This window comes from Anoplopoma fimbria, chromosome 8, assembly GCF_027596085.1.
Source record: "Anoplopoma fimbria isolate UVic2021 breed Golden Eagle Sablefish chromosome 8, Afim_UVic_2022, whole genome shotgun sequence".
NCBI lineage: Eukaryota > Metazoa > Chordata > Actinopteri > Perciformes > Anoplopomatidae > Anoplopoma > Anoplopoma fimbria.
The window spans coordinates 26,295,196-26,322,945 of record NC_072456.1 but is presented as its reverse complement, the minus strand read 5'-3'; the positions used below and the strand labels follow the sequence as shown (position 1 = coordinate 26,322,945).

General features: G+C 40.9%; 1 protein-coding gene across 1 annotated transcript; it reads left to right on the top strand.

The window, feature by feature from the left end:
* On the top strand, positions 1–27,048 carry kita (KIT proto-oncogene, receptor tyrosine kinase a). Its single transcript, XM_054602540.1, is given in 22 exon segments — positions 1–188; positions 4,160–4,414; positions 6,054–6,338; positions 6,922–7,061; positions 7,985–8,156; positions 9,170–9,356; positions 10,280–10,395; positions 10,584–10,698; positions 12,624–12,808; positions 15,789–15,895; positions 16,063–16,189; positions 16,831–16,935; positions 18,658–18,768; positions 18,880–19,021; positions 19,196–19,290; positions 19,408–19,535; positions 20,906–21,028; positions 23,758–23,869; positions 23,964–24,063; positions 25,148–25,194; positions 25,197–25,252; positions 26,609–27,048. Coding segments are annotated over 22 exon segments (2,952 nt in total). The 5' UTR covers positions 1–133; the 3' UTR covers positions 26,798–27,048.
* Positions 27,049–27,750: the final 702 nt, after the last annotated feature.

Below are 27,750 nucleotides of genomic sequence, written 5' to 3'. Positions count from 1 at the left end.
TCACACACCTACCTGGTCGGCCCAGTCTTGTGCCTCAGGAGCACAGCAATGTTTGAGGATATCTGCGTCTCCAAAGGCTTGTGAACGTCTCCAAAACGTCTCCACAACTCCTGCGACCCATGGAATAATAACTATGGAATACCACTGGATCCTGCTGGCTGTGTTTCTGCAGTCAACCCTCCATCCAGGTGAGAGCTTTACGCATGCATGCTTGTTGCAACTTCTTGCAGGGTTTTTCTTTTTCTTTTAAGGAGTGCAATGCATTGCTCGGCTGTGTGTTTAGCCCAGATTAGTCCACATCATATGGAGGTGTAATTGCATCTCCTGTCTTGATGCTTTTGCAGCACTTTTTGTGTCTTTGTTTGTCTCCAACGAGATCCGAAGCCAAGTCGCTGCAACCCGACGAGGAAAGCGGACACTTTGGCTCATGATCTGTGTGAATAATGAATGTTTTCCTGAGAGACTGGAGTCGTGCATGATAATAAAACGAGGATAGGATGCTGGTTATATGCAAAGAGGCTTTTTGACCACGTTGCACTCGAGGAAACACAGGTTCATGCGGTGTCCATGAACTGTCTTTATGTAAATATATATTGGCATCTCCTGACTCCAAGGAAGCATGCAAATTAGCAGCTTGAATTATCCAGAACTGGTTTGCATGCCTGTGTAATTTCTCACTTGATGCATAAATATTAACACGTGTGGAGATAATGGAGCACATTTTGGGGGGATTCCCAAATCGACTAATTGGCTTTTTATGCGCAAATGTATCTCTGTCTCTGTGTTTTTCTTTATATTTGAAGAATTCCCAAGTCAGCTGTTTATCTTGTGAGGACATTTGCAAGTCTAGGCTCACAGAAAAATGATAGAAAAGCTGCTTTGGCACGGATTGAGCCAAAGAAAACAAGATTCCTGTTGTGACTGTGCTCCTCCTCAGGTCCACCTGATGCAGGAGGACTGCTTTGTGTGTCTGTCTGATGGATAGCTCATCGGGGGGGATTTTGAGTCACGGTTATCATGTGATGCAATAAGCCATGAAGTTTTGCCTGGAGTCCGTTTACACAGTCCAAATTCACCATGTTTTCACTAAATCAACAAGCACATCTCTGAGTAAGCTCAGCAAACGATGCATCAGAGAAATCACCTGTAGATGCATGTTGATGACAGAGAACACAGCTGCCAGGAGCCTCTGAACTGACCCGTTTCTGCACACTGACACATTTCTGTTTGCTGTCCTGTGATTCTTTGGATTTGAGCATTTCTGTCCTTCAATCATCATCACCACAAAAACTGTCATGTCATGTCCTTTTCTCAGGACATGACCATAAAGAAACCTGGAGGTTAACCATTTATTATCAGAACGGGTCAGCTCGTTTCGGGTTGATGACATGGAATCCATTCTAAACAGCAAGGGGTCCGGGGACTCCTGGTTAGCTCACATACGTTTTAAACCACAAGGGGTCTGAGGGCCCTCATGGTCAAATAACTTAAGTTTTAAACCACAAGGGGTCTGGGGGCCGTCACATTGTAAACGTAGGTGGTCTGGATGGCCCTAGTGATCAGCTTACGTTTTAAACCATAAGGCATCTGGGGGCCCTCACCCTGTAAGCGTCAGAGGTCTGGGGGGCTCTAGTTGTTTTCTCATTCCATAAGCACCCAGGGGCCTAATGGTTAGCTTTTAATATGCACACCGAGGGCCCTGGCTTTCAACTTCCATCAGGAGTCTCCGGCTAAGCACTGCAGTGCACCCTTACCACATTGGCCCCGCTGGCCCTTCTGGCCCGGTTCATAATGCAGCCACATGTTTCACCCTCTTTGCAGGACGCCCTGTTTGTAACAGGTGGCTTCAATAGAAAAAGGTACGAAAACATAAACATTACTCATTCGCTTCCCGACGTCAAGAGGTTTCGATTCCAGCGGAATCTTCACCTGGACTGTGACGGCAGTCAAAACAATCTGTTTACAGCTGAGGTCACATAGTTGGAGAATGTTTCTGTTTCGCAAATGATCTCAATCACATTTCTGTTACAAACCTTTAACACAGTGGCTCCAAACTTTTTTTTTTTAAGTTGGAGGAGGGCCGATCCTGTTGTTTGCTTTTGGATCGGGGATTTCTTGAATGCACATGAATCTTTGCAGATGTTGACACATCAAGACTTAAATGTGGTGAGAAATGATTTCACCCGAGTAGCATTAATCAACTTTAAGGATTTCAAATAATACTCCATAATTATATCTGTCTTCCTGAGTCAACATAAAAACAGGGTTCAACTTAAATGTTTTTATTTTATACCATTACTCAAACTCATTTTTTACTTGTCGCTAAACAACTTATTTGATTTATTAGCGGTTATCAAACGACAACTAAGACCAAAGTTAAACTGTTGGAGCATTGAAGTGGATATTTATTTCAAACCAAAAACAAACCACTGGGTTTGTGGTTTATGCAGGCAAAATAATCCATTGTCCATACAGGATTCCGTGTTTCTCATCATTTATTTGGCAAAAGTAAATAAGCAAGCAAACACAGAAATGAAAGAACGAAGGAAATCCTATCGCTGCCCTATTTTGCAAAAAAAAAACATTGGCCCACCCCAGTGCATGCTGGTCCTGTACCTTACTACTCCTATATATAACCGCAGGTAGTTATACACAATTCATATACAAACAAACGTTAAACTAAGTATACTAAACAACAACAAAAAATGATTAAACCAAACAAATGACTATCATAAGAGAAAGCTATCTTAATATATAAAAAAAATCTAACCTAAATAAGCAAACATCTAGAATAATTAAACAATACTATTTATGAATAAAATAACTAAATACTAACATCAAATAAATAGCTCCAACAATCATTATTTTTAAAAATGTAAATAGTCCAGGGAGAGTTTAACCCAGCCCACTTCCGTATGACGAAAGCCATGACGCAGTGTCAACAAATATGACAGCTAGCTACAGTAGCTTGGAAAATAGCGATATGGCTCTGAATCTGTTGGATAAAACCGTCTATCAGACCACAAATGAGACAAGAACTACACCCGGCGGTCCCTCCGCCTCATTCCCCGTTGCTGGGAGACCAATGAACGGTACTGTGATCATAAGGCTGCACATTGGTAACTGAAAAAGTAAAGGGGTGTATGATTATAGGTTGGTAACTTTCATTTATGTCATGACTTAGATTAGTCCCAAACGGTCTACTCTTTTTCAGAATTGGCCATAAAATATTAAGGTTGATTGTAAAGAAATGTCAATATTTACATCAGCTACGATTTTTTTCTATCAAAGAAAGTCATATGACTTAGTCTATAGCTATCAAAACAAATAAAAGTGTGCAGTAACTCTTTAATTGTCATGTTTAATCTTTAATTAAGTAAATTAATCTTTAATTTCATCCAGAAGCCAATGCGGATGAGTCATAAATCTTGCATTCTCTCTAGTGTCCACCAGGGGGCGACTCCTCTGGTTGTATAGAAGTCTATGAGAAAATGACTCTACTTCTCTCTTGATTTATTCCCTCAGTAAACATTGTAAACATGAGTTTATGGTCTCAATCTCTAGTTTCAAGTCTTCTTCAATACAGCATGATGTTCATTTAGTAAATGATGCTCCATTTAGAGTCAAACAGACCATAAAGCAGGGGATGCTGTAGGGCGGGGCTACTGTGATTGATAGGTCGCTGCAGCTAGCAGATCCGTATAATGTGTCTCTACGTCACTTCTCCGCATTCTAAATATGGCAACTTCTGTTCATTTGTCGCGAAAAAAACAACATAGCGACGGCCATATTCCAAAATGGCAGCGTTCAAGCCCAACTCAAGGCTTTAAAACGGCAGTCCACATACCAGTAGGAGACGTCACAATGACCACGTCCACTTCTTATATTCACCCTATGGTTTTAACAATTAACCTGTTTCCAGTGTTACTGAAGTGCTCGCTTCATTGCGAGTGCCTGATCCGTACTAGCCCTGGGCAATCGATATTAATCAGCCCAGAATTATCAGAAACGTGGCCATGATCATGCACAATGTTTTCCTCCAAAATGTGGGAAAAAACCCCCGAAACTGCTGTTCTAACATTTATATAAGACAAATTGTCTTATCTTGACTTTGTTATGTTTTGACATGCAGTTGATTCCCCTCTCCGTCACTTCACAGGCAACACCAAGCCCACCATCGCCCCCGTCGGCCCCCACCTTGTCGTCCCGCTCAACGCAGCCTTCGAGCTGCGTTGCCAGGGTGAGAAGGAGATGCAGTGGCAGCGGGAGGACCGGCTGAAGGTGCGGGGAGAGAAAAAGGTCTCTGGGATGTCCACGCTGCAAATCCCCAGGGCCCAGCCTGTTCACATGGGCCGCTACATCTGCCTGGAGGATAGCACCAAGGAGCAAACCTCCATCTATGTCTATGTGAAAGGTAGCTCTTAACTGTCAATGTTTGGGTGTAGTCAGGTGATCGGATGTGTTTGAGATTACGTGGTGCTTGTGTGTAAGAGAAAAAAAAGAATTCCAGAGTACAGGGAGCAGTGTGTGTGGGTGTGCTCGCAGAAAAAAGAGTTTGTACTATTGCCCCGGACAGGTACAGTAGCTACTGTAACTATTTATCGAGTGCACGGTTGAGTGTTCCTGTATTTCCACCTCTATGTGATTCCACTTCTCCTTGGCCCGCCGCCATCACCGCAGGCGTACATCATGTGCTCATCATTCACTCCACAGTCCACACCATCCAGGCAACATGCAGGAACTACTTTTTAGATGAGAGGCACACATGTAGCACTGTTCCAGGATGTTTGAATTTGATTAATTGTCATTGGACAATTCAAGCTTTTGCAATTTGGCTTCTGTGTGGTAAAGATGCTACAGCTGAGTCATCACTTTGGCAGATCAGATCTTCTCGTGTCTGTGAAGACGGAAAGAAAATAAGTCAATTTAAAGATGCAATCTTTACGATTTCAATTCTGGCTGAAGACAGAAGAGCAGCTGGTGTTTCTGTTTCAGCTAATGGTATTTAAACAAACCCACGTTGTTGTGCTCTGCTGTAAAAACTGTCCCTTGCTTTATTTTTATGAATGCATTTGGTTGAATGCTTGCGGCCGGTAATTGGCAGGGCGACGGATGCATTGCATTTCTTGTGACTGATTCACAGTTGAACGCCTTTAATGTGAAGCAGCAGCCGTGGTGGGAAATGTTGCATTTGCATTTGCAGAAAGCTCATGATACGGTGTCAACAGAGCAAACGTTAAACAGTGAGGCTGTTATTAGTACGTTTATTTAATTAGCTTTTTTAATAAATTACAGCAAAATGCACTTCTAGTAAATCGTGACATAATGAAGCATGTGACTTCAAGGGGTCCTGTGGAGTCTATGTTTACATTCACTGTTACTGGGTATCAATCATTGAGGCAGGCCAAGTCAAGTCCAAGACCAGGTCCAGACAGGTCGAGTTCAGAGCGAATCGAGTCCTGTCCCAAAACCATAATAGGCAATGCTGATAAAGTGATCCGACATTGTGCAGTTTTTCTGTATCTTTAAAAAAAAAAAAAATTCCATGGCAACCACCGAATAAGTTCTAATGTACCCACAAACCATTATTTCTACGCTACCTAACTTCTTACCTCAAATCTCAGGCACCGCACTAACTAGTTTATGTTTTATTTTTCAACTTACACAAATTCATTGTTTTCCTTGAAAGCCTTGTGCATGTGAAGGCAATTTGAATCCAGTACGGGAATGGCTGACCCCACCACTAAAAATGCAGACCATAAACAGCATCAAAAAAGGGCTTTGATATCATGAAAAGGGGCTGTAACTTTAAGTGTAAAGTAGAGAGTGGCAGTGCTAAAGAAGTTGAGCCAAATGTGCTGTTCATTATACATTCTATTTAACAGGTAATGGAGCATATCAGACAGCCAAACGCACTGCCAGTTATGGAAACAAGCAAGTAATTCATAGTAATCATATGGCAAGAAGTCAAAAAGAATAAAATAGTGGTGGGAAAAGAGTGCATGCTAGTGTTTGGCCCCGTTTTCAGCTCTGACGCCTCCATTTTTTGGCAGATCCCGACAATCCCTTTAGAAAATCAATGGTGTTCAACATTCTCACTCGAGTGGGAGAAGCTGCTTCCATCCCTTGCCTGGCAACTGATCCAAGTCTGGACAACCTGCGCCTGGAAACATGTTCCAGCAGAGCTCCGGCCTCTGGTCTCCAGTTTTATGCCACCCTGGAGCAAGGCATCATCATCCACAACACACAGAAGGCCTTCGAAGGATGCTATGTGTGCACAGGAAGACTTGGGCGAGAGAGCGTCAGATCACATGACTACTACCTGACAGTTAAACCAGGTAAAATTGTGTGTGTGTGTGTGTGTGTGTGTGTGTGTGTGTGTGTGTGTGTGTGTGTGTGTGTGTGTGTGTGTGTGTGTGCGTGTGCGTGCGTGTGTGTGGCTTCAAAAGCCATCCCTGTCTCCTAAAAATGTTATTCCCATACAATGAAACTGCATTGGGAGAAGCGTTTTGAGGAAGACGTGTTTTATAGTGGTTACGTTTACTTTCAACTTATCATAAAAGAGTTTCTGTGAGGTCGGGGGTCATTTGTTAAAAAACAAAAGGCTTTCAGTCCAGAGACCGCTGTCTTCGACTCATGTGAACCAAGTAGTTTTGTTACGTTTCTGATTTGTTTTAAACACGTAGTAATTTTAAAACCAACCAAATGTTTAGTACTAAACATAAACAAGTACTTTGTTGCATTTTTTGCTTTGTTTTGTTTCAGTTTACAATGTAAACCAAGTGATTCAAACTCTGGGGAAAATAAGTGTAATTGAGGAAGTAGTTTAGTTGTATGGGAAAGTCATTTTGCAGGGGACAGGGTTGAAAAAGCACAGGTTGAAAATTCAAAAGTCATATTTTTTTTTGTCTTTTTTTTCAGTCCCCGCTGTTCCTCCTGTGATTGAGATCCAGGCAACCAAAAGAGTGATTCTCACGCTGGGTGAGAGTCTCTCCATCACCTGCAACACCACCAACGTCAACGGAGAAATCAAGATAAAGTGGGTCCCCCCTCACGGCTCGGTGAGACCCTGCTCCCCTTCCTTTGCCCTGTGCTGTGCATCTAGAAAATACTGAACCCTGAGTGTGGATTGTAGGCTTGTTAGATTTAAAAGAGCTTTGATCAGATATTTGACTTAAAGTTACTGTGAGGAACTTTTAACTGGTTGTGAAACAGACTCAATTGAATCCTGATGCCTCTATATGACCTCCGTCTATAAACGAGACCATCAGAGAGAAGATTGTCTATTTCAATTTAGTTATTCTTAATGGTCATCACCGTTGCCACCGGGTCGGATTCACTGCAGCCTTCACCCTGCAGTCGAAGCTCCGGAGGGAGGAGAGCTTTAATATAGAGAAGTTTTCTAAAGGGAGTCTGGTGCTCGGAAACACTACCGCTTTTGTCCACAGGGACCGCCAAAATCAAGACAAAAAGAAAGTTCCTCATAGTAACTTTAAAAGGGAAGGGTCAACCACAAAAATACCAGCTATATACTCAGGAAACTGGTCCTAATTAAACCGTCTCAACTGTCTTTAAGTGTCCCCCCAAAAAAGGACAAAGATGAGAAAGTGGTGTTCTAAACCACAAAACAAATTCAAGTTGAATATTTGTTTTGTGTATTATTTAATATTTAGATTTAATAATTTGTTACCTGGTATCAGTGGTTGTTTTCTTTATAAGAACGAGAGTGAAAGGGGTCAAAGTTCTCGCTGTCTAAGCTTCAGGATCGTGGCTGTGTGTGTACTATGTGCACAACCAAGTGTGAATGGGCGGGAGGGCCGTATTTGTGTGTGTGTGTGTGTGTGTGTGTGGACGTGTGTGTACTCGCATGCAGCCGGTTGTGCGTCTGTGTCAGTGTTTGTGTGCTTGGCAAGGATAGACAAGCAGACGGGGTTAATCTCTAGAGATCTCTGGGCGTTGACAGGGTGCCGTCTGGTATCCACAGCAACCAGCAAAGGTTGATGGCACTTCGCGTATCCTGACGGAGGACTTCACTCACGTGCGCGGCGTCACGTTGAACATCACGGCGGTCAAACCTCAGGACGTCGGGAAGTACCAATGTGATGCCGAGAATGAGAAAGGGGTCAGCTCGCAGTCGGTGTGGCTCGATGTTTACGGTGAGTAATCAAAGACATTTGATTTTTTTCTTTTAAAGCTAAACTTTAGGTAACTTTTGATGTCGTAAAGATATTATTGTGGAAATGTAACTGGAAAATGAGGAGGGATCTGAAGCAATAAGTGTCACCTTTAAATCCGTTGTTCATACTGATATTTCATTTTTCTCTGACATTTGCTTTAGGTATCCCAATTTTCTATTTTCTTTTTTGAGAGATGGGAAGTTTGATATCACCCTTATACAAGCCCCTAGGTAAAGAGCAGGGCTTCCATTTTACATAGTGGATCAAACCATGAGCTCATGGATGTGGAAGATCTGGGTAATTGTATACCCAGCTGTCAAACTAGCTTGGCTCCGTACAAAATCCACCTACCAGTGCCTCTAAGGCGCTCTAATTAACATGATACAAAAAGAATAGAATAGAAGGAGAACATACTTTATTTCTACTTTTTGCGTGCAAAAGGCAGAAATGTGTCTTTGGTTTTGCTTGTGCAAAATCTACAGTTTCTTTAAGGCATTAAGACGTCCACAGTAACTTCCTGGTGTCTTTGCTGGTTGCCTTGCATCTGGTCCTGGCTAAGAAATAATCTGGAATGTAACCCCATGTAAAACAGAGAATTGGTGTTTTTATGCTTCGGTCTGTGTACAAATCAAACAAACAAAGATATATGTTTTAATAAGCTTTAGAGGTGCTGCTAGGTGGTTTCAGATACCTTTGGACAGTACTAGGCTAGCTGTTTTTCCAGTCTTTATGCTAAACTAAGCTAACCCACCGCTAGCTGTAGCCTTATATTTAACAGCCAGATATGAGAGTGATATTGATCATCCCATCTTATTGTGCAAATAAGTCTATTTCCCCAAAGTCACTTCTGCTTTACATGTAAATTCAAGTACATGTACCTTTCCTGTATTAATATGTGTGTTGGGTTGCTTTGTGACCACCTATATCATTTTAAATCCACATTTCACTTCTCCAAATCCCTGTAAAAAATATCTCATTTCCTTATCTTTCAGAGAAAGGATTCATCAACTTAAAACCCACAATCAACGAAACCATCCACGTCCGCTCGGGGGAGAGTTTGACCTTAAACGTTGACATGGAGGCTTACCCAAAGCTGCGATCTTTCTCCTGGAGCTTCATGGGCCACCAGTTGAGGAACACAACGGACCACGTCATCACCACACACAGCCACGAGTACAGGTGCTACAAACACACAAACGCACACACTTCTCACAAGTGCGCCCAGTTTTACCACCTAGATGAAAATGTTAATTAAACCTGTTTGGTGGAATTTGACAGCTTTGGTTTTTGGCTGCAGGTCAGTGGAGGTGCCGCTGTTAACAGCTTCATGAGAAGTACAGCTGAAATTCAAAAAGAAAAAAAAAACTGTAGGGTTTCTAGTGAGACGGGAACTCTCAGGATATAACTGGCTTTCCCACGGAGAAGAAACCATGACTTATCTGCGGTATTACCTCCGTGCTGCAGCTAGAAATATTACATAATGTTATCCGAGGATGCATGTTCGGCTTAATGCGTTTTTGGCTCGAGCTTCATGGTGTTTGGTACAATCATTTCTTGTGATATGTGAATTATAGGCCCTATGGAGCAAATTAAAAGGTACACGAGAGAGCACAGTAATCAATAAATCAATACTACTACCAGAATATTTGGCTGGGTAAACAAGCAGAACACAAACAAAAAGACTGGTTATAATCTCAAATGCAAATATGTGATCATTTCAAGTTCTTTCTCGGGCAGATTTGATTTAGATTTCTGCTATATTCTTAAACGTTGATAAATATATTAAAATAAAATAAGATAGAACTTTTTTAATTCAGAAGGAAATTCTTCATTAAAGATTACAACAGAATAATGGCAATAAACTATATAATACAAATATAAACTTATATAAACAATAGAATATAAAAATGATTAAGTTTCAAATATATAATACTGACATTGCAAAATCGAATACAAAAGCAATAAGAGTAAGGTTAATAAATAATGTAAAAATAATCAACTAAAATAGAAAAGGTAGAATACAACAGCAAAGAGTTAAAATACAAAGGTTATAAGACGTTTAATGCATTGGTGCTAAAAGATGTGATTGCTTTATTGTTCAGGTACAGCAGCGAGCTGAGGCTGGTGCGACTGAAAATGTCAGAGGGTGGAGTTTACACCTTTAAAGCCTCCAACGGCGACGCTTCAATAAACCACACGTTCGCCATCTTTGTGATCAGTAAGTTGTGTGATGGATTTTTTTGTGTTTAAAGGTTTTTTGTTCCCTTAAGCCACATAATACATTAAATCGCATTAATCTTCTAGCATTGACATGCTGGGAAAAGGTTTCAATGATTGATTTTTTTTTTCTGTGTGTGAAATGAGGTCTTGATCTCTACCTCATTTTTCCCGACTCGTGTTTGTTAGGTAAACCGGAGATCGTGTCTCACGAGGGTCCGGTGGACGGACAGGTACGCTGTGTGGCCGAGGGGTTCCCCGCCCCGCAGATCACCTGGTACTACTGCGAGCAGCCCTACGCCAGGTGAGATTTTCAAAGGTCCTCGAAGACCTTTTCTTTTATTACTATGAGTGATTTGGTGCTACATGACAATTTTCTTTCAAAAGTTATAACTGTTTTGGCTTGTTTTAGATGAGATATTTGTGCTTCTCTCACTGGTTTTGACATTGGAACAATTGAGCCTGCACCAATCAGACATTAGTGATAACAGTCTGGCCAATAAAAACACACACTCAGTCCTGATGAGTTTTTAAGTGTTAAACCTTTTATAACAAAATAACAAAACATTTCAAACTTTAAAGTAGATTCTTGCCTATTTAGAAATGAACATTTTATTTAAGAGAAAAAATACTTCAAAACCAAGTTTCAGGATCTTAAGAAACAACTTAAGAGTTTGTAATAAATATAAATTTGTCTTCAAATCACAAACTTTATCCAAATTTATGCATATTCATTGATGAGGTTAACACTCAGTTACCATCAGTTTCAAAGAAAAAAATATAGCAAAGACAGAATATGTGGGATTGCGTAATAATTGCACAGAACTAGAGAACCATGGATGGATGGATGGATGGATGGATGGATGGATGTTTGCAAACAGATGTCATGGCTTTTGCAAAGGCAATGAGGCATGAATGTCGCCGTGTAGATACAAGGCGTCTTTGCAGTGATACCACGCTGGATAGAGTCAGGAATGATGGTGACAGTGGGATTGCGTGGGGTTTCCCGGCGCCAACTTGTGACATGTTGACAGCGATAACATGACCCGCGTGTTACAGGGGATCGGCAATAATTGAATTGTGATTGGCGGAGGTGCCCAGGACGTCTGCTTGGTGACGACTGGACGCAGGGACTCATCTCGTGTCAAACATAAGGCGCGTCAAAGGAGGAGTGCCCGGGTTGCCGTAGCAACAACCAATCCCCAGCAGCACAGGCGGTGAATCATAAGTGATTATCAAACTCTATCCAGTAATTCTTTAATTATAATCAAATCCACTTAATGGTCATAACACACCACGATGTGAAGAAAGAGAGTGAGCCTGTGACCAGAGAGCACTGAGAGAACAGCTGCTCTTTTATGGAGCTCTGGGTCATTTTTTTTACACATCTCACATCTATTTCATGAGCACAGGAGGAACTTCCTCTCTTTTATTTATACTTCTGATGGACACGTGGATACTGTGCAGTCTGTGGTTCTGCATATGGTGTAAAGATAACGACTCTGGGTGGAGCAGAGACTCAGTTTCAGAAACAGGTCTTTTTAAGGTCAGTTAAAAAAAAGGCTGGGTCTTTACTGAGATTACATTCATTCATTCATTTAGTAAATGATGCTCCATTTAGAGTCAAACAGACCATAAAGCAGGGTATGCTTTAGGGCGGGGCTACCTTGTGATTGACAGGTTGCTGCCATAGCAATTTCCGGACTGGGAGTTGTCCGTGTTTTTGTCTTACAACCTAAAACCCTTCACAGATGGTTTTCACTTCCTGAAAGTTAATTGTAACATTTTAGTTGCCTTAAAAATGTCTTTCAGTTCGGTTGTTCTTGGCGCCACCCTCTCGTGTCACTTCTGGTTGTAAAAAAACCACGATGGCAATTTTGCAAAAATGCCAACCTCGAAGCTTCAAAACAGCAGTCCACAGTTCACAGTATGTCTTCCTCTTAAATACAGTCTATGGGTAGATTAAAGACAATCTTGCGGAGTTACAGGAAAAACAAGCGAGTATATAAACGGGGTTGACTCATGACAAAATCATGGGCAGGCTAGGTGGATAATCAAGGAGGCAGGAAACACATGAGGAACTGAAAAGGACAGGAGATGTTTTCTAAACTCAGGAATTCAGGAATGTGAGTGTCATGCGGAGACATATGGGAGAGACTCCTGAGTGAGACAACTGATGAATAACTCGGTGATCCCTTTTGTCAACAATGTGTAATCTTCTGCCTTCAGGTGCTCCCAACAGGTGAACGCCACCCAGGAGAAGCACAACATCATCACCGTCACGCTGGTCAGCCCCATGTTCGGCAAGACGGAGGTGGAGAGTCGGGTGAACGTGAGCCGCGGTCGGTTCAGCACTCTGGAGTGTGTGGCGACGGTGGAGGGAGAGCAGGCCTACACGCTGTTCTCCATCAGCGGTGAGAATACGAATAAAGTTTGATACAGTCCACACTTACAGTTAGATAGGGGGCCACGTGGTCTTGAGGGGGGGGGGGGGTGGGGCGCCTGTCAGTCTCGTGTTTTGTTGCTGATTTGATGTAATCCCTCTGCACGACCTCACCATCAGATTAGAGATAAACCGTGACAGAGTCAACGGCACAAAAAAAAGGACACGCAGATGTGAAGATCTCCTGTTTTCAGGCTGCAAATCTTGATGTTTCTTTTACTGCCTTGTGTACTAAGAAACAAAGTTATCTCAGCAGTTCTGTAAAACCGCATGTAGTCCCCAACTCAAAATATTTACTACCAGCATGATTTTGGCGAGGATAAACCCATCAGTGTGGTCCCACTACAGGTTGGCCTTCTGTAATCTGTTAGGTAAACATAATCAAAGGGGAGATACCTGATTGGCCACGATGAGACTGTTGTCACTTACAGATAGGAATTAGTCCATTGTTTTCTTTATGACCCTAAATCTGTTATAACGGCTTCCCCATCTGCTGTGCAACGTCCTGAAAGTGGCGTGAGCGCACAGACTGAATCTGCAGCAGTCGTTCCTGCCTGAGCATGTGGACCCGGGGTTTATGCAGGACATGTAGAGGGGAGTGGGGGGGGGTTGGGGTGGAGTACAGCGGGTATGTGGGCGAGCATTATGAGGGAGGACAGTGTTTGTGGCCAGGCAGCACAAGCCTTTTTTTTTTTTTTTTTTTTTTTTTTTGGGAGCGCGGCCCAAGATTTTGTGCACAGCAGACCAGGCGGAGGCGCCGAGAGTGTGGAGCGCAGTGGGAGTCCTGGCGGCGCTGGGATCCGTTTATGAGGGGGGGAGCGGGATTGTGGGAGGTTCAGAGGTGTCACACCGGGCTTTAGAAACCACTGACAGGTTTACAGGGGATTAGTTCCTGCAGACGCTGCATTCTCAGATTTGAAGTGGACAGAAAGCTTCTTATCTCTAAAGAGCTTATTACATCCCACTGTACAGAGGAGCAAAACAATAAGGCATCACAAACAGCCGCACACAAAGGAACAGGACAACAATAACGTATAATTACTCACAAACACACAGCTGTAAAAGCTGCAGGAATGCAGTAAAATACTGTGAGAGGAAAACGGATATAAAAGCACTTTAAACAAAATAAAATGCAGAATTTGCAAACAAAAAGTAAAAAAACAAACAGTTGTTTACACGTGTAATCTGATTAGTTGGCTGTTATTTGACCAAAGTGAGCTTCACTGTGACTTAGCCCTCTCTGGCTTACCTTAATGCCCCTCACCAATGTCATTTAGAGTGTAAACAAGGCAAACCAGCAAAAGAGTCACTGATTGACTGTATTTCCACAAAGGCTGGACAATATTTTCTTATATTTTGAATATATTGATATGTCTAAAGTGTTGTTGGTAGCCACTCACAGACATCAGAATAGATGTGATCAATGCCCTGTTGGTTATTTAGTTTGTTGACGTTACTCATTGTTTGATGATCCACGATGGTTCTGGTTGGTCCAAGCCGTTTTTTGAATGGTGTACTGGAGTTGATGGGTTAAGCTTAACTGCTTTGGCCGACTGAAGCATCATAAACAAACATTTTCCCAAAAGAATAAATAACAAAAAGTTAAAATCATCAGTGAAATAAACAAATGCATCCAACCAAACTAAGATTAAACCAACCAAAATAACCAAAACATGCGGCGGTTGAAGACTGTTCCTTTGAGGCGTCTTCAACAATTCACTTATTTTCAGGGCAACCGCTTTCATTAAAAACCACCACTTGGTGCTGCTTTACTGTTTACATTGAGATAAATAAAAACATGAAATTATGAAAGCATGCTAGAAATGGCTCAGCTGTTGTCTTTCCCTTGTTTAAAGGCTGCAAAACGGTAAAGTGATGTCATTTTCCAAACTTGCTAGACTATTCTTTTATTTGTCTTTACCTGCTTCGTCATTATATCCACATTACTGATGTTTTTTATTGTTCAAATATTCTGTATAAGCACCAATAGTCAACCATACAATATCAAAACGACATTGAGGTATTTGGACAAAAATGATTGTGATATTTTATATTTAAGTCCTAGTTTCATAACCATAAGAATTGAAGAAGCTACGATGTCTATTGTCTGGAGACATGTGAAAGTCATGTAACGTGTGTGTGCGCGGCGGTTTGTTTTTGTGCACGAGAGTCACTAACCTGAAGCCTCGAGAAGAGAAGCTGTAAACATGTCAGAGGGAACCGACATTACAGCCTTCTATTCGACAAAAAAGGGCCTCAAATCGCCAGCGTGGGAGCATTTGGGCTATAAAAAATGACTAGGGTAACATGTAAACTGCGGATTATTTACACAGTTTAACCATAAAAAGTTTTACTGCCGACCGTTATCTGCCTGTATTCTGCAAAAAATATGTGATCTGAAGATCAGTGTTGATGCTCTCTGGTCGCAAAGCTAATAATGAGACAAATGAACAACAAAGCCGTCGTGACATCAGCAGTAGGAGAGCTAGTAACTTTGGTTGGTTATTTTCTAACATACGGAGGTTCCATGGAGTTCCATTATGGTCCGTTCAAGCTCCTTTCTGTATAAATGACTATTGGACGAAAGTACATTTTATCATTATCATGTTGTGTTCAAATGTTAGCTTGTAAAATGGAGTTGGTGAAAAAACTTGAACAAATAATGATTTGATAGACAACTTAGTATACATCGTTAAAACTACTAATGATGTCATTTGAATTGTGATTTTGTATGCAAATAACCACTATAGATGACTATAACATAGTAAAAGGATATAGTAGTGATACAAATGAAAATTAATTTGCTATAGGCCTATTAGAAATATTCTGGTAAATATTTGTGATATTTCCTCCTACTAGTCCATATTGTTACATCCCTATTCTCCATACTTTTTCAGCGTTTATTGCCGCTGCTCCTGTAACCTAACATTATCATTTCTGTCTCCCTGCAGAGAGAACCGTTCCACACGATCTGTTCTCCCCTCTGCTGATTGGCTCTGTGTCAGCAGCAGGCGTCCTCTGTCTCGTCCTCATCATGCTGTTCTACAAGTACATGCAGGTAAAGGCAGCGCTGCGCTTCTTTCCCACATGGCACGCCCGCTTCAATGACAATTTTAGTCAAGTCAAGTGAAAGATTAAAGCATGTTGAAACCCCTCTCTTCCCCCATCAGCAACATTCATTTGTCAGTTATTTATGTGTATGTTTTTGTGTTTCATCGCTGCCAGAAACCCAAATACCAGATTCAGTGGAAGGTTATCGAGGGCATCCATGGGAACAACTATGTGTACATTGACCCCGCCCAGCTGCCGTACGATCACCAGTGGGAGTTTCCACGAAACAACTTGCGTTTTGGTGAGCGAGCCCTGCAACTGCTTTTATCAAAATGATCTTCAGTGTGTGTTTATGTGTGTGTGTGTGTGTGTGTGTGTGTGTGTGTGTGTGTGTGTGTGTGTGTGTGTGTGTGTGTGTGTGTGTGTTTGTGTCTTGACCTCCATGATTCTATTCTAATCTGTCATTTCTGATACTGTAAGCTTTTTATGCCTTGTCTGTAAATCACCGTAGCAGCAGAGTGATGTGGAGATAATGAGGGTTTGTGTCAGTAATAGCCTCGGTAATAAAAGCCTGACAGTGCAGTCGGCATGACATCACCGCCGTGCGCCTCCGGCGACTGCATGCGGATTGACAAACACTCAGTTTTTTCTGTGTTTAGGGACACAGCGTTCTGTCCGTGTGTGGTCACTAACCAGTTTCACAGCTCATTCATGATGAAGCCCCACTCCCTCACTGCAAACATGATATTGTTGACATATTCTGGGTGTTGTTTTTAAGGAACCTCCTCAAACAGGATCCTGCGTGTCCTGGTGACTACGTACACAGCCCGGGGGCTCAAACGGTGTTGTCCTGGGAACCCTGGCGTGGGGCCAGCATGTTGGAGGTTAAACAGGATGGAGGAATAACAGTTTTTTTTTTGTGTGTGTCTTTCTCGTCTTCAGGGAAGACGCTGGGATCTGGAGCGTTTGGGAAAGTGGTGGAGGCCACTGCGTATGGACTCTCTGACGCAGATTCAGTCATGACGGTGGCGGTGAAAATGCTAAAATGTAAGCGTTGTCAACACAAAGTTTACAACCTTTATTTGTCCCAGAAACGTTCTGTTAAAGTAACAAATAAAACAACAAGAAAGCTTAACACAAAAGATTAGAAAAACACACAAACATAGCCACTCGAGATAAATACAAGAATAAGAGTTGAACACACAAGGTACAAAATTACAAAATGTACAATATTGGTAAAATAAGATAATCCTTTATTAGTTCCACAGCGGGAAAAGGGGTAGAGGTATCAGTAAAAACAAACAAGTATACTAAGTAATCAAACAGTAAAGATTTGATAAATAAGCAATCCGTAAAAACTAACACAAACTAAATAATATACAAGAGAGCCGAATGGTTGGCTTCACATTACTGCACATATGAAATAGGAAATGTTGACGTTGCACAGAGTATTGATATTGCACAGTGGTGTACATTGATATTGATATACGTAGGTGAGAAAGAAAGGAGGGAGAGGGAAAGAGGCCTGGTTGTAGAATTCCCACCTGGTAGTTTTGGATAAAGGTTGTCCGAGGCGGGAACCTGAAAGCAGGGAACTTAAATTTAAAATGCATGAGGAGGGTAATGTCATATATAATGCACAGCTCAGATAAATGCCAATAACTTTGCTGCTGACTCGTCACCCTTGTGGATGAGTTCTGTTTGAGGTTGGGCTGTTTATAGAATCACATAAATGAAACGATTTATAAATCAAATAGATTAGGGATCTGTCAACCTGGAACTTGACTAACTTCCTCAGACAATACAATCTGCATTCCTGCATGAAATGGCTCGGTGCACCACTGTACTGACTTGCACTTCTTGATTTTTATCTCCATGAGTACATGTACTCCTATTCAGGCTAGGTGCACAACCCTAAACAGCCTCCATTCAGCTGCTCAACCTTATTCATCTAGCCGCTGGCTATTTAGCTAGCTTGGTGATATTTCCACCATGCTTTCATGCTTCAGTTACATAACACAATAACACCACATGAACTGCTCGACCTCTGGTCTACATGACTTTAACATATAGCTAATTAGCTTATACAAATCCCTAGCGCTAATAGCTAGCATGCTGACTATTGTTTTGATTGTGGCCTTTGTCTGTTTAGTCGACAAAGTAAAGTATAAACATTTGTGAATTTGAGCTGGGATATGTGTATGCTACCAATTAGCATGAGATCTAGTTATTTGCATGCTAGCGAGAAGCATTAGCAATTCACTATTACTTCTTTTTTATTAACCAAATATACATAAAATTACAAAATGTGGAAATGTTTGTCATATTTTGGCCTAATGTGACTAATAAAATGCATTTTAAGTGGGATATATTACCCAAGATATTCATATAAATATAGAGTTATCCAAGACAATGCTGAAATGTTTTTGGTCCAATTCAGGCAACGATTTCCACCTGATCCTGAAATCAGTTTTGATGCCCCACATACTTCCCAACGCCATTAATTAAAGTGTGTTGACGAGAAGCCATTTGGCTATGAGCTGTTTGCTTTTAAAAAGTAGGAATTAATAACTTTCATGCAGGTGTTCAGAGACCATCAAGATTTATGTGAATATCAAAATCAACATATTTTACAGGCACGTTTTTATTTTATTAAGCCTCCAGCAACGAGCACAAATACCACACTGCGATACGTAATCATAGTCCGACTCCAGCTGACTATAAATCCTTTTTTTTATTCTGATTCTATTCCAATTTCTTCACCCACAGCAAGCGCTCATTCCACGGAGAAGGAGGCACTGATGTCGGAGCTGAAAGTCCTCAGTTACTTGGGCAACCACATGAATATTGTCAACCTGCTGGGAGCCTGCACTGTCGGAGGTACGGCAGCCATGTTTTTTCTGCATCATCATCATCATCATCATCATCATCTCTTCAGAGGCTGATTTTTGTTGTGATTCTTGGTGTCACCGTGGTTTTCTTTGTCTGCAGGCCCAACACTGGTGATCACAGAGTACTGCTGTTTCGGAGATCTTCTTAACTTTCTACGCAGAAAGAGGGAATCCTACATCTGCTATAAGCTGGAGGAAGACTGCTACTACCGCAACGTCATGCCGCAGAGCAACGCAGCTGGGTCAGGTTCTTTTTTATGTATTGTTGTAGAGTAGTATATTGTGAGCGTAAGAGAAAGGAGAGTACTAGTATTTACTGTCCAGAACGTGCGTGGGAGGAGGGTATTTGGACACTAGCGTGCCGATGTGTGGCTGTTGCTCAGCTGAGACCAGACTGCTCCTTTTCCTCTTCACAGTGACAGCTTGAACGGCTACATGACCATGAGGCCTTCTGCTGCTGGCAAGCTGCCGTTCGGCTCGTCCTCTGAGAAGAGACGCTCACTACGCAAAGGCAAGCGAAGCCAGCCATTCATCAAATGTCTTAAAATACACAGAAGAGAGAAGCTGTCGACTCGTACAGTTTCAGGAATAAGAAAAATAATAATCCTTGTCCTCTTTGTCCTCTCAGGTGGCTTGGATGAAGAGGATGCAGAGAGCGAGATGTTCGATGAAGACGGCCTGTCTCTGGACACAGAAGACCTCCTCAGCTTCTCACACCAAGTAGCCAAAGGCATGGAGTTCTTGGCTGCAAAAAATGTGAGCAACAACTATCAAAGACTTTACACGGGGGGGGGGGGTTCTGTTTAATTTATTTGTCCGTCAATATATTTTTTCAAACTGCTGTTTTTGTCTTGAATACTTGACACACAGAACACAAACATAGCGTGTGGCAAAAGCAACTTAATTTGTTATCAGAACAAGGTCAGTTTTTCCAACATGAAACATCACAGAAATATGTGAAAAGTGCAAGTATTGCACTAAACTGAACCATGAATGTCTTTGCTGGGAAACATTTACTAATGGATTTGTTGCTAAACTGAACCTTGATTTTGTTGCCTAAATATTACTAATTGGATTTGTTGCCCTTGTTTTCATTTTGTGCCTTAACATAAAGTTTGTTTTGTTGCATAAAGCTAACTTTTGTTCATTTCTAGCTTAAACCTAACGTTTGTTTTGTTTGCTTAAAGCTAATGTTTGTTTTGTTGCCTAGACATAACCCTTATTTTGTTTCCCAACCGAACGTTTTCTTTGTTGCTATAACCGAAAGTTAATTTCGTTGCTTAAACCTAACTGCTGGTTTTGTAGCCTAAAGCTTAAAATAAAATTGTTTCCGTGTTCGTGGCATGTAGTTGTACTCATAATGTTCTACCACCATGTTATGAGCTGTCTTGGTAATTTCACAAATTTTTGTGAGATCCCGGAGGCTCCGTAGTCTGAACCAAGACATTTTTTTGCTCCTTTCGACCTTTAAAAAGGCAGCACAGACCAGATCAGATCCTTCTGTTCTTACCTTTCACAATAAAAGCATGAGACATATACATTGCGTAACTGTTTACCAGCGGGAACTCAAATTCACTCAGAGTATTTCCCTAAAAGGAAACTCAATAAAATATCTTACAATAGTTTAGGCTTTACAACAGTTTACCTCAAACAGTCAGATGCTGCTTAGGGTCAAAAGGGTCCTTTTAGTTGTTCCTCTGCCTGTATGTATAGTTTCGATGCAAAATATTTGCAGCAGAATATTACACTTTTTTGTGTAATTTATACGTCACGTACAGGCCTTCTTACTTGATTTCATTTTGGGATAAAACTCTGATGTGAATTCCTGCAATTGAGACCTAACCTAGCATGGATCAGGTTTCCACAGCTAGTAAACGGATCTAAAACGCATGTTGGAGCACGCCGTTGAAAGATTTATTAGCCGTGGAGTCAAGATACTGCGGCCAGTAAGCTCCTGTATCTGTGTCAGTGGTTGTGTTACAGAGTCAAGTGTGGAAATTCAGCACCAAACTGCATTAGAAGAAGCACCACATCCATGCCCTAATTTTATTATATTATTGATTGGTTATGTATATGATAGGTATCATTGGATATTAAAGGTAATGGTGCATTTGTTTTTTTTTCAGTGTATCCACAGAGATCTGGCTGCCAGAAATATCCTCCTGACTCAAGGACGAGTAGCAAAGATCTGTGATTTTGGTCTGGCCCGAGACATCAACACGGACTGCAACTACGTCGTTAAAGGCAACGTAAGTCTGTACTTAAGATGTTGTAGTTGGTAGTTTGAGATGAGTAGGACAACATGAAATAACCCCTTCAACATGCCTTATCTCCAATCAAGCCCTCTGCTTCAGTTTACAGGTTTCAAACTGTCTAAATACATTTGTAAAGTGATGAAGCAGTTCATTGACCTTTGACCCTGCTTAGTCGATCATGTCTTTACTTGTCAGAGTCACTGTCAGCAAACTTCTTCCTGGGGGGCTTTTCCAAATCACTAGAAAGCTATTTGGAGCTGTACGGTTATTAAGGCGAGACACTACAGGCAAAACTTAATTATTCATGCACTGATCGATTTGGAGATTCAGCATTTTACTCCCATAACATTATTTTACTACTTTCAATGTTTATTTTACTACTTTGTCTATTTGCATCTGTAGATTTCTCCTAAATTCACAAAAAGTTACCCTAAGATAATGCTCATTTGCCTATTTAAACATAACATTTCAGAAAACTTGTAATACAAAAACTAATTGTCTTAATGTCAGTAATCAACTGGTGAAGTTTCATGTTGATATCTATTAGTTATTTTTTTACCCTATTCACCTGTAGAGTCTTCAACATGTATGTAATTTAACTAAACATATCTTTAAAGGAAGTTTTTTCTCAGACTCTGATCCAGAAATCTCCACTTCAGTAGCTCTTACATACACCAAACTTTACAGCTTCATTCCTCTCTATATTCTGAAGGTTTCTACAGAGGGGTTTGTTCAGATATCATTCATAGCCTGATTTATACAACATTTATTACTAAAACATGGAGAAAATTGATTTTCTTTTAATGCCTGTTGACAAGAGTTTCTGATTTATGAAGTGACACAAAGATATCCATAATCCCATCTGTAAAAACCCTTGACTCTCATATGTCAACAAGATAAAACAATAATTTTGAACCTGGTTTTATCCAACGTTCACATTTCTGTTCTGGAAATGTATGCAAATTAGCACACATTTAATAATATAATGCTTTATTTGCATTTTTAAACATAACCTTGTGATACAAAACATAATTGTCTTAATGTCAGTAATCACCTTCATTGTGAAAGCTTCTAGTTACAAAGAAGTAAAGTTAGTCTTGATGGTGTTTTACAGACCAAACTGTTATTTGTCTTTGACTTACTCGGAAATATTTAACTTTCCCTCGAGCTACTTGTAAGTTAACACCTAGATTAGTTATAACACAAGTGTTTACAATGTAAAGATTTACCAAGCACTAAATACAAACGGATAGCACCTCACAAACTAGTTTCTAAATAGAGATAAGATTTCACTTAATATTTACACATTTTAAGTGCCAAGTATAACTGTTGTGTATACAACCGACAAAGCTAACGTTAGCTTGCTGACCTGAAGATTATGTTTTCTTTGATCTCTATATAAACTAACATTGTAAGAGATTAGTGAGGGCTATCTTTTTCTCAGCTCGAATTGTAAAAGAATGAAGGGAGAAAGATGTTTCAAATGCAGTTTGAATGTTAAAAATCCGTCCAGCCATTTTGGTGATATTGGTGCCATGCCATTGTTCCAACAGCCCATTATTTTAAAACCCAAATATGTCCTACTGGACCAAAAACTTCCCATTGTTCCAGCAGCCCATTATTCTAAAACCCAAATATGTCCAATTGGATCAAAGGCCCATTTTTTCCAACAACTCATGACCCCAAAAAACATTCCATTGTTTCCATGATCCATTTCTCCCAAAATACAAAGTCTTGGTACAACAAAAGGAAATACATGGCTAATTGTTATGCAGAATTGCATTAAGTTCAATGACTCATGCCTTCGCCAGTAGAGGAAAAGAAATCTGGAAGCTCCAATGACTGACTTTGGGGTTTTCAAAAACAATGGAGCCGTCCCAGAGAGATCAGTTTCTAAAGGACACAGAACGTCAGGCCTTAAGGTTTCAGTGAGTTTACCTTCAGCAAGCTGTTAGCTGTAGGCGAACACTGTTTGCTACAAAAAATATAATTTAATATCAATCACTAGCCTCAAGACGTAGCATTACATCTCATTAAATGCTGCATTTATTGTGGCTTCTTGCAGGCAAGTAGTATTTTTACAAGTTGAAGACGTGCTGATGAGCAGTGATTCGTCTGTAAACGTATCTTTTTACCATAAACACTTGACATAGTAGTACAACATGTAGACCATACTTTGGTGTTTCATTTTTACCTCTTAACTTAAGATTTCATTCAACTTAGTTTTTCTTTTCTTTTTACAAAATGTACCAAAACACTGGCAGCGAGGAAGTTCTTGGGTACATAATAGTGAGAATAAATATGAAACAAAATGAAAATCATACCTTGTAAACTTAAAATAAATCTGGTTTGAATTGACGTCAAACACTTTTACTGAGCTTGTTTACCAGATATTTAGCTGATGATGATCTATAGAGGGAAACATAATCTTTGGATGGATGGGAAAAACAACACCTAATGGAAATGCAAGAGACGTGTGTCCGCTAGCGCCAGGAATGGGCTGAGCTCCATGTGTGTTTCTTCAGATCCTCAGGCCAAAGCTGTTTTTGTGTGCGTGCATACCTGCCATTAATTACAGTCTGTTCATTTAGCAGCCCTCGTCACAAACGCCCTGACCCCAATCGCAGTAAAGATAATAAATTAAAAGAAAGCAAACATCGCTGGGAGGAAGGCTTTGATTGACTTCCACTCTCCATCTCACTCAGGGTTTTGTTTTTCTGCAGGCTCGTCTGCCGGTGAAATGGATGTCTCCAGAAAGCATCTTTGAGTGCGTGTATACGTTCGAGAGTGACGTGTGGTCCTACGGCATCTTGCTTTGGGAAATCTTCTCTCTAGGTAAGTCTATCCATCCGTTTGTGTGTTTTGTCTGTGTGTGTTTTTTGGGGGGGTTTTCAGCGTTGCACAATGTAACCGAATCTCTTAAACGCAGGGAACAGTCCTTACCCCGGCATGCCTGTGGACGCCAAGTTTTACAAGCTGATAAAAGAAGGATACAGAATGGACGCTCCGGAGTGTGCGCCTGGCGAAATGTGAGTTGGTCGTTCGTAAGTGTAAAAAGATCACAGGAGAGATGGTGTGAAATGGGAGACGGAGGTGGTGAGACTTTAAAAGAAAAGCAATGTGGGGGGATCTGAGCAGCGGTCATCCTGTTTGATTTTCACAAGAATAACTGAAACTATTAGTGGGACTGTTAACTGAAACACACACACACACACACACACACACACACACACACACACACACACACACACACACACACACACATATATATATATAGTAGTGCAAAACTCACGGTTCGGATCGGATCTCGATCGTATCATCAGAAGAAAAAAGGGAGCAAATATAAGTTTTAGAGATCGCTGATCACGTTATTTTGCAGCTGATACTAATAGCCAATCATTAATGATCCTTATTGGCAGATACAGATCCATTTGTTGTTTTATTATAGCAGCTGGTCTACAAGACTCCAGACAGGATTTTCTTTTCTTTTTTTGCCTTCGTTTAAATAATCAGTTCAATGCTCGAAAGTTTGTAAACCAACAAAAGTTCTTTGTTATAGGAATTTCTATTTTATATTAATGCAAAAACATCTACTTCAAACTACTGGATTTATTCTAGTTAATCTCCAAAACTACATTCCACCAGATAACATGTAAACACATCATGACAACCTCATAATGTACCTTCATCCAATACTCAATTTCACCTTACAGAACCTGAACGCATCATAATGTACATAATGTTGAACGTTAGCTGTTAGCGTTGCTGCTAATGTTACTAGCTCTCCTGTCAATTTAAACAATCATTGGTTGTTTACAATGTAACATCATCAGAGATATGAGACTGGAAAAGCATAAATGATGTCCTGATCTCATATTCTACTGAATGTTGAAGGATAACGATCAACGGTTAATCTTTATTTCACACTTTGATGGTTAACATTAAACTCGATAATTAATCCACGTTTCACATGAGTACGGATCACGAATCAACCGTGGGCCGACACACGACTACACACACACTCACAAAAAGAAAGGGAATGTGATACACAAAGTGTCCAGAGAGAGCAGACCGATTAAATGTGTTTGTGTGCGTGTCTATGCTGCTGTGCAGGTATCAGATCATGAGGTCCTGCTGGGACGCTGACCCCTTTAACAGACCCCCTTCAGGAAGGTCGTGGAAAGGATCGAACAACAGCTGACAGATGCCACGAAGCACGTAGGTCGAGCACCACTTTTACAAAATGTTTGTTTCTGCTGTAATTGGTTCAGAGCTGGCGGGCCGGCCGGGTTATGAGTTAGTGAAGTAGAGGCGACCCCAGGGTCCTAAAGGGGTTAGGTTACGTGGTGCATGTGATACATTTTTGACACCATTGTTGAGCCCTACGCAAACTAGAAGTTTAGTACATATTGGGGATAAATCCACGCTTTGTTCTTTGTGCTTAAAGCAAACATATCTACTCCAAGCGTACTTGACACTGAAAGCTTTATTAATTAATTATATTTCTCCCGGCACAGAGCATCATTCATTCCAGAAGCCGCCCGCCGGGTAAACACAAGGAACTGGGAGACAGTTCTGCTCTATCTTGATTTGCCACATGAAAAACATGAAATACTATTAATGTCTCGTAAAATCCACCATATTAATCATTTCTTTTTATCGTTATTTCATAATAACTTGTGTTTTCACAGTCTTAAACAACTCTTTTGCTTGTATATGCATGTTTACGCATATGTCTGTTTCCTTTTCCTGTTCTTACTGGACCAAAAAGTTTCCTTTGTCGGTTGATTATTATGAATTGATTTGAACTTAATTTATCCACACGCATCACTTCTCGTGGTGGTGTTCACACATTCCTCCGGCTAAAGGTCAGAAGGCCTCTTGCAGCGTGAGCAGCAGATGTGTTTTGAACTTCCAGCTAGTCTGCTATAATCACACTTACATGTGAGCGCCTCCGTCGTTCTCATGACTGTCTCTTCCACTTCATCAGCTCTGATCAGCACCTCTCATCAGGTTCTTCATGTCAGTGTCGGGTTAATCTCTAAAAAACGTCTGAGTTCATATGAAGAGTCTGTTTGCAAGGGGACAAGATTTTGCCATCCAAACAAGATATGAAATGACTACAAGATACTTTTGTCTGTTAAAATGGTCACTGTGTCAGATTGGCCGAATATGGAGTCGTATATCTTTTATGCTAAAATGCTAAACTAAAATGGGGACCATGGTAAACATTAAACCCTAACCCGTTTGGCTCCAGACTGAATGCTAAGCTAACAGTTTCTGTCTCCAGTCTTTTATCTAAATTAAGATAACCTTCTCCTGGCTTCAATCTGAATGCTAAGCTAAGATAAGCTAACTGCCTCCTGGCTCAAGCTTCAGAATTAAAGGAGATATAATTGTGACAGTGTATCAAGCTCATCTAACTCTCATTAGGAAAGTAAATAACCATTTTTTTCACCCCCAATGTCAAATAATTCCATTTATCTGCATAATGCAATGACAAATAAGTATTTTACTGAGATAAGAACTGAAAGATCTAAAAATGATTGTTCTCTCTCTCTTCCTTCTCTTCAGATTTATCTGAACTTCAGCCCGAGGCTCCCCGGGACGCCCCGAGCCATAGAGGAGCCCAGTTCTCAGATCGCTGCTCTTCACCGCCTCAACTCAGCCGGTAACGGCAGCGCTCCAGCTCTGAACCAGCCATTACTGGTCCAGCACGAGGTCTTCCTGGAGGGGACGACCCTCAGAGCCCACCGGGTGTGAGGACCAGCCCCGACCTGCCCGGACGCCTCATAAAGTGCCTGTGATGTTCCGCCACAAAACCAACCACCACAAACACACCCGCCCAGCCGCCCCGGTACCGGCAGCGTTTTGTTGTCGCATGCGGCAAATGGATGGTAATGGCCATCTATTTACCAGAAACAACAAAGAACGAATGGCAGTTATCACTGACTAATGATTACAGGGAGGACAGTTGGACTAATGCTCCCCTGCTCATAGCAAAGAACTGTTAACTGTTAGGGCACCCGGAGAAACGGTGGACGGACACCAACTCCTCTAATAAACTGTGGCGTCTGGTTTTGTTTTTATTTTTTTTCAGTTACATTTTTCCTACACATTTCATAAAGATCGTTCTGGGTTTTTTTCCATCCATAGGAGATAATTTTTTCATTTTACATTTTGTGTTTTGTTATTCTTTTGTTGTTTTTCCTGATATTTATGCAGCATTCTCTTTTTTGGGGGGTTGGCTGTTGCAATTGTTGGAGGAAAAAAGCACTTGAGGCACTTGAACTTAACACATATTCACACATCACATAATGCAGCTTTTCTGATTTTCTTTTTTCTTTTTTTTTACTCTTTTATTGTCAGTATTATTTCCAACTGTTCAGATCTATGTTGATATGAAGGAGATACTTTTTTCGGGGGCCAATTTGAGTATAGATATCGAGACACTGGTGTATAAGCTATTAGTCAGCGTGGTCGGTCATGCTTAGAATCCATAAGTGCTTCAAGACAATAAGGAAAATGCATTTCTGTTCTTTTTTTGTTTTATGTTGGATGTTGCTACCTAGAGAGCATCTACTGGATCTGTTAACACGTTACATGGGTCAGCCTACGATTAATCACACTCACAGTTGTCTTCAGAGATATGGAAAAAAACATGGTACGCTAGCTTTTCATTTAATGTGCTTTTCGACTGTATATGTGCACATATA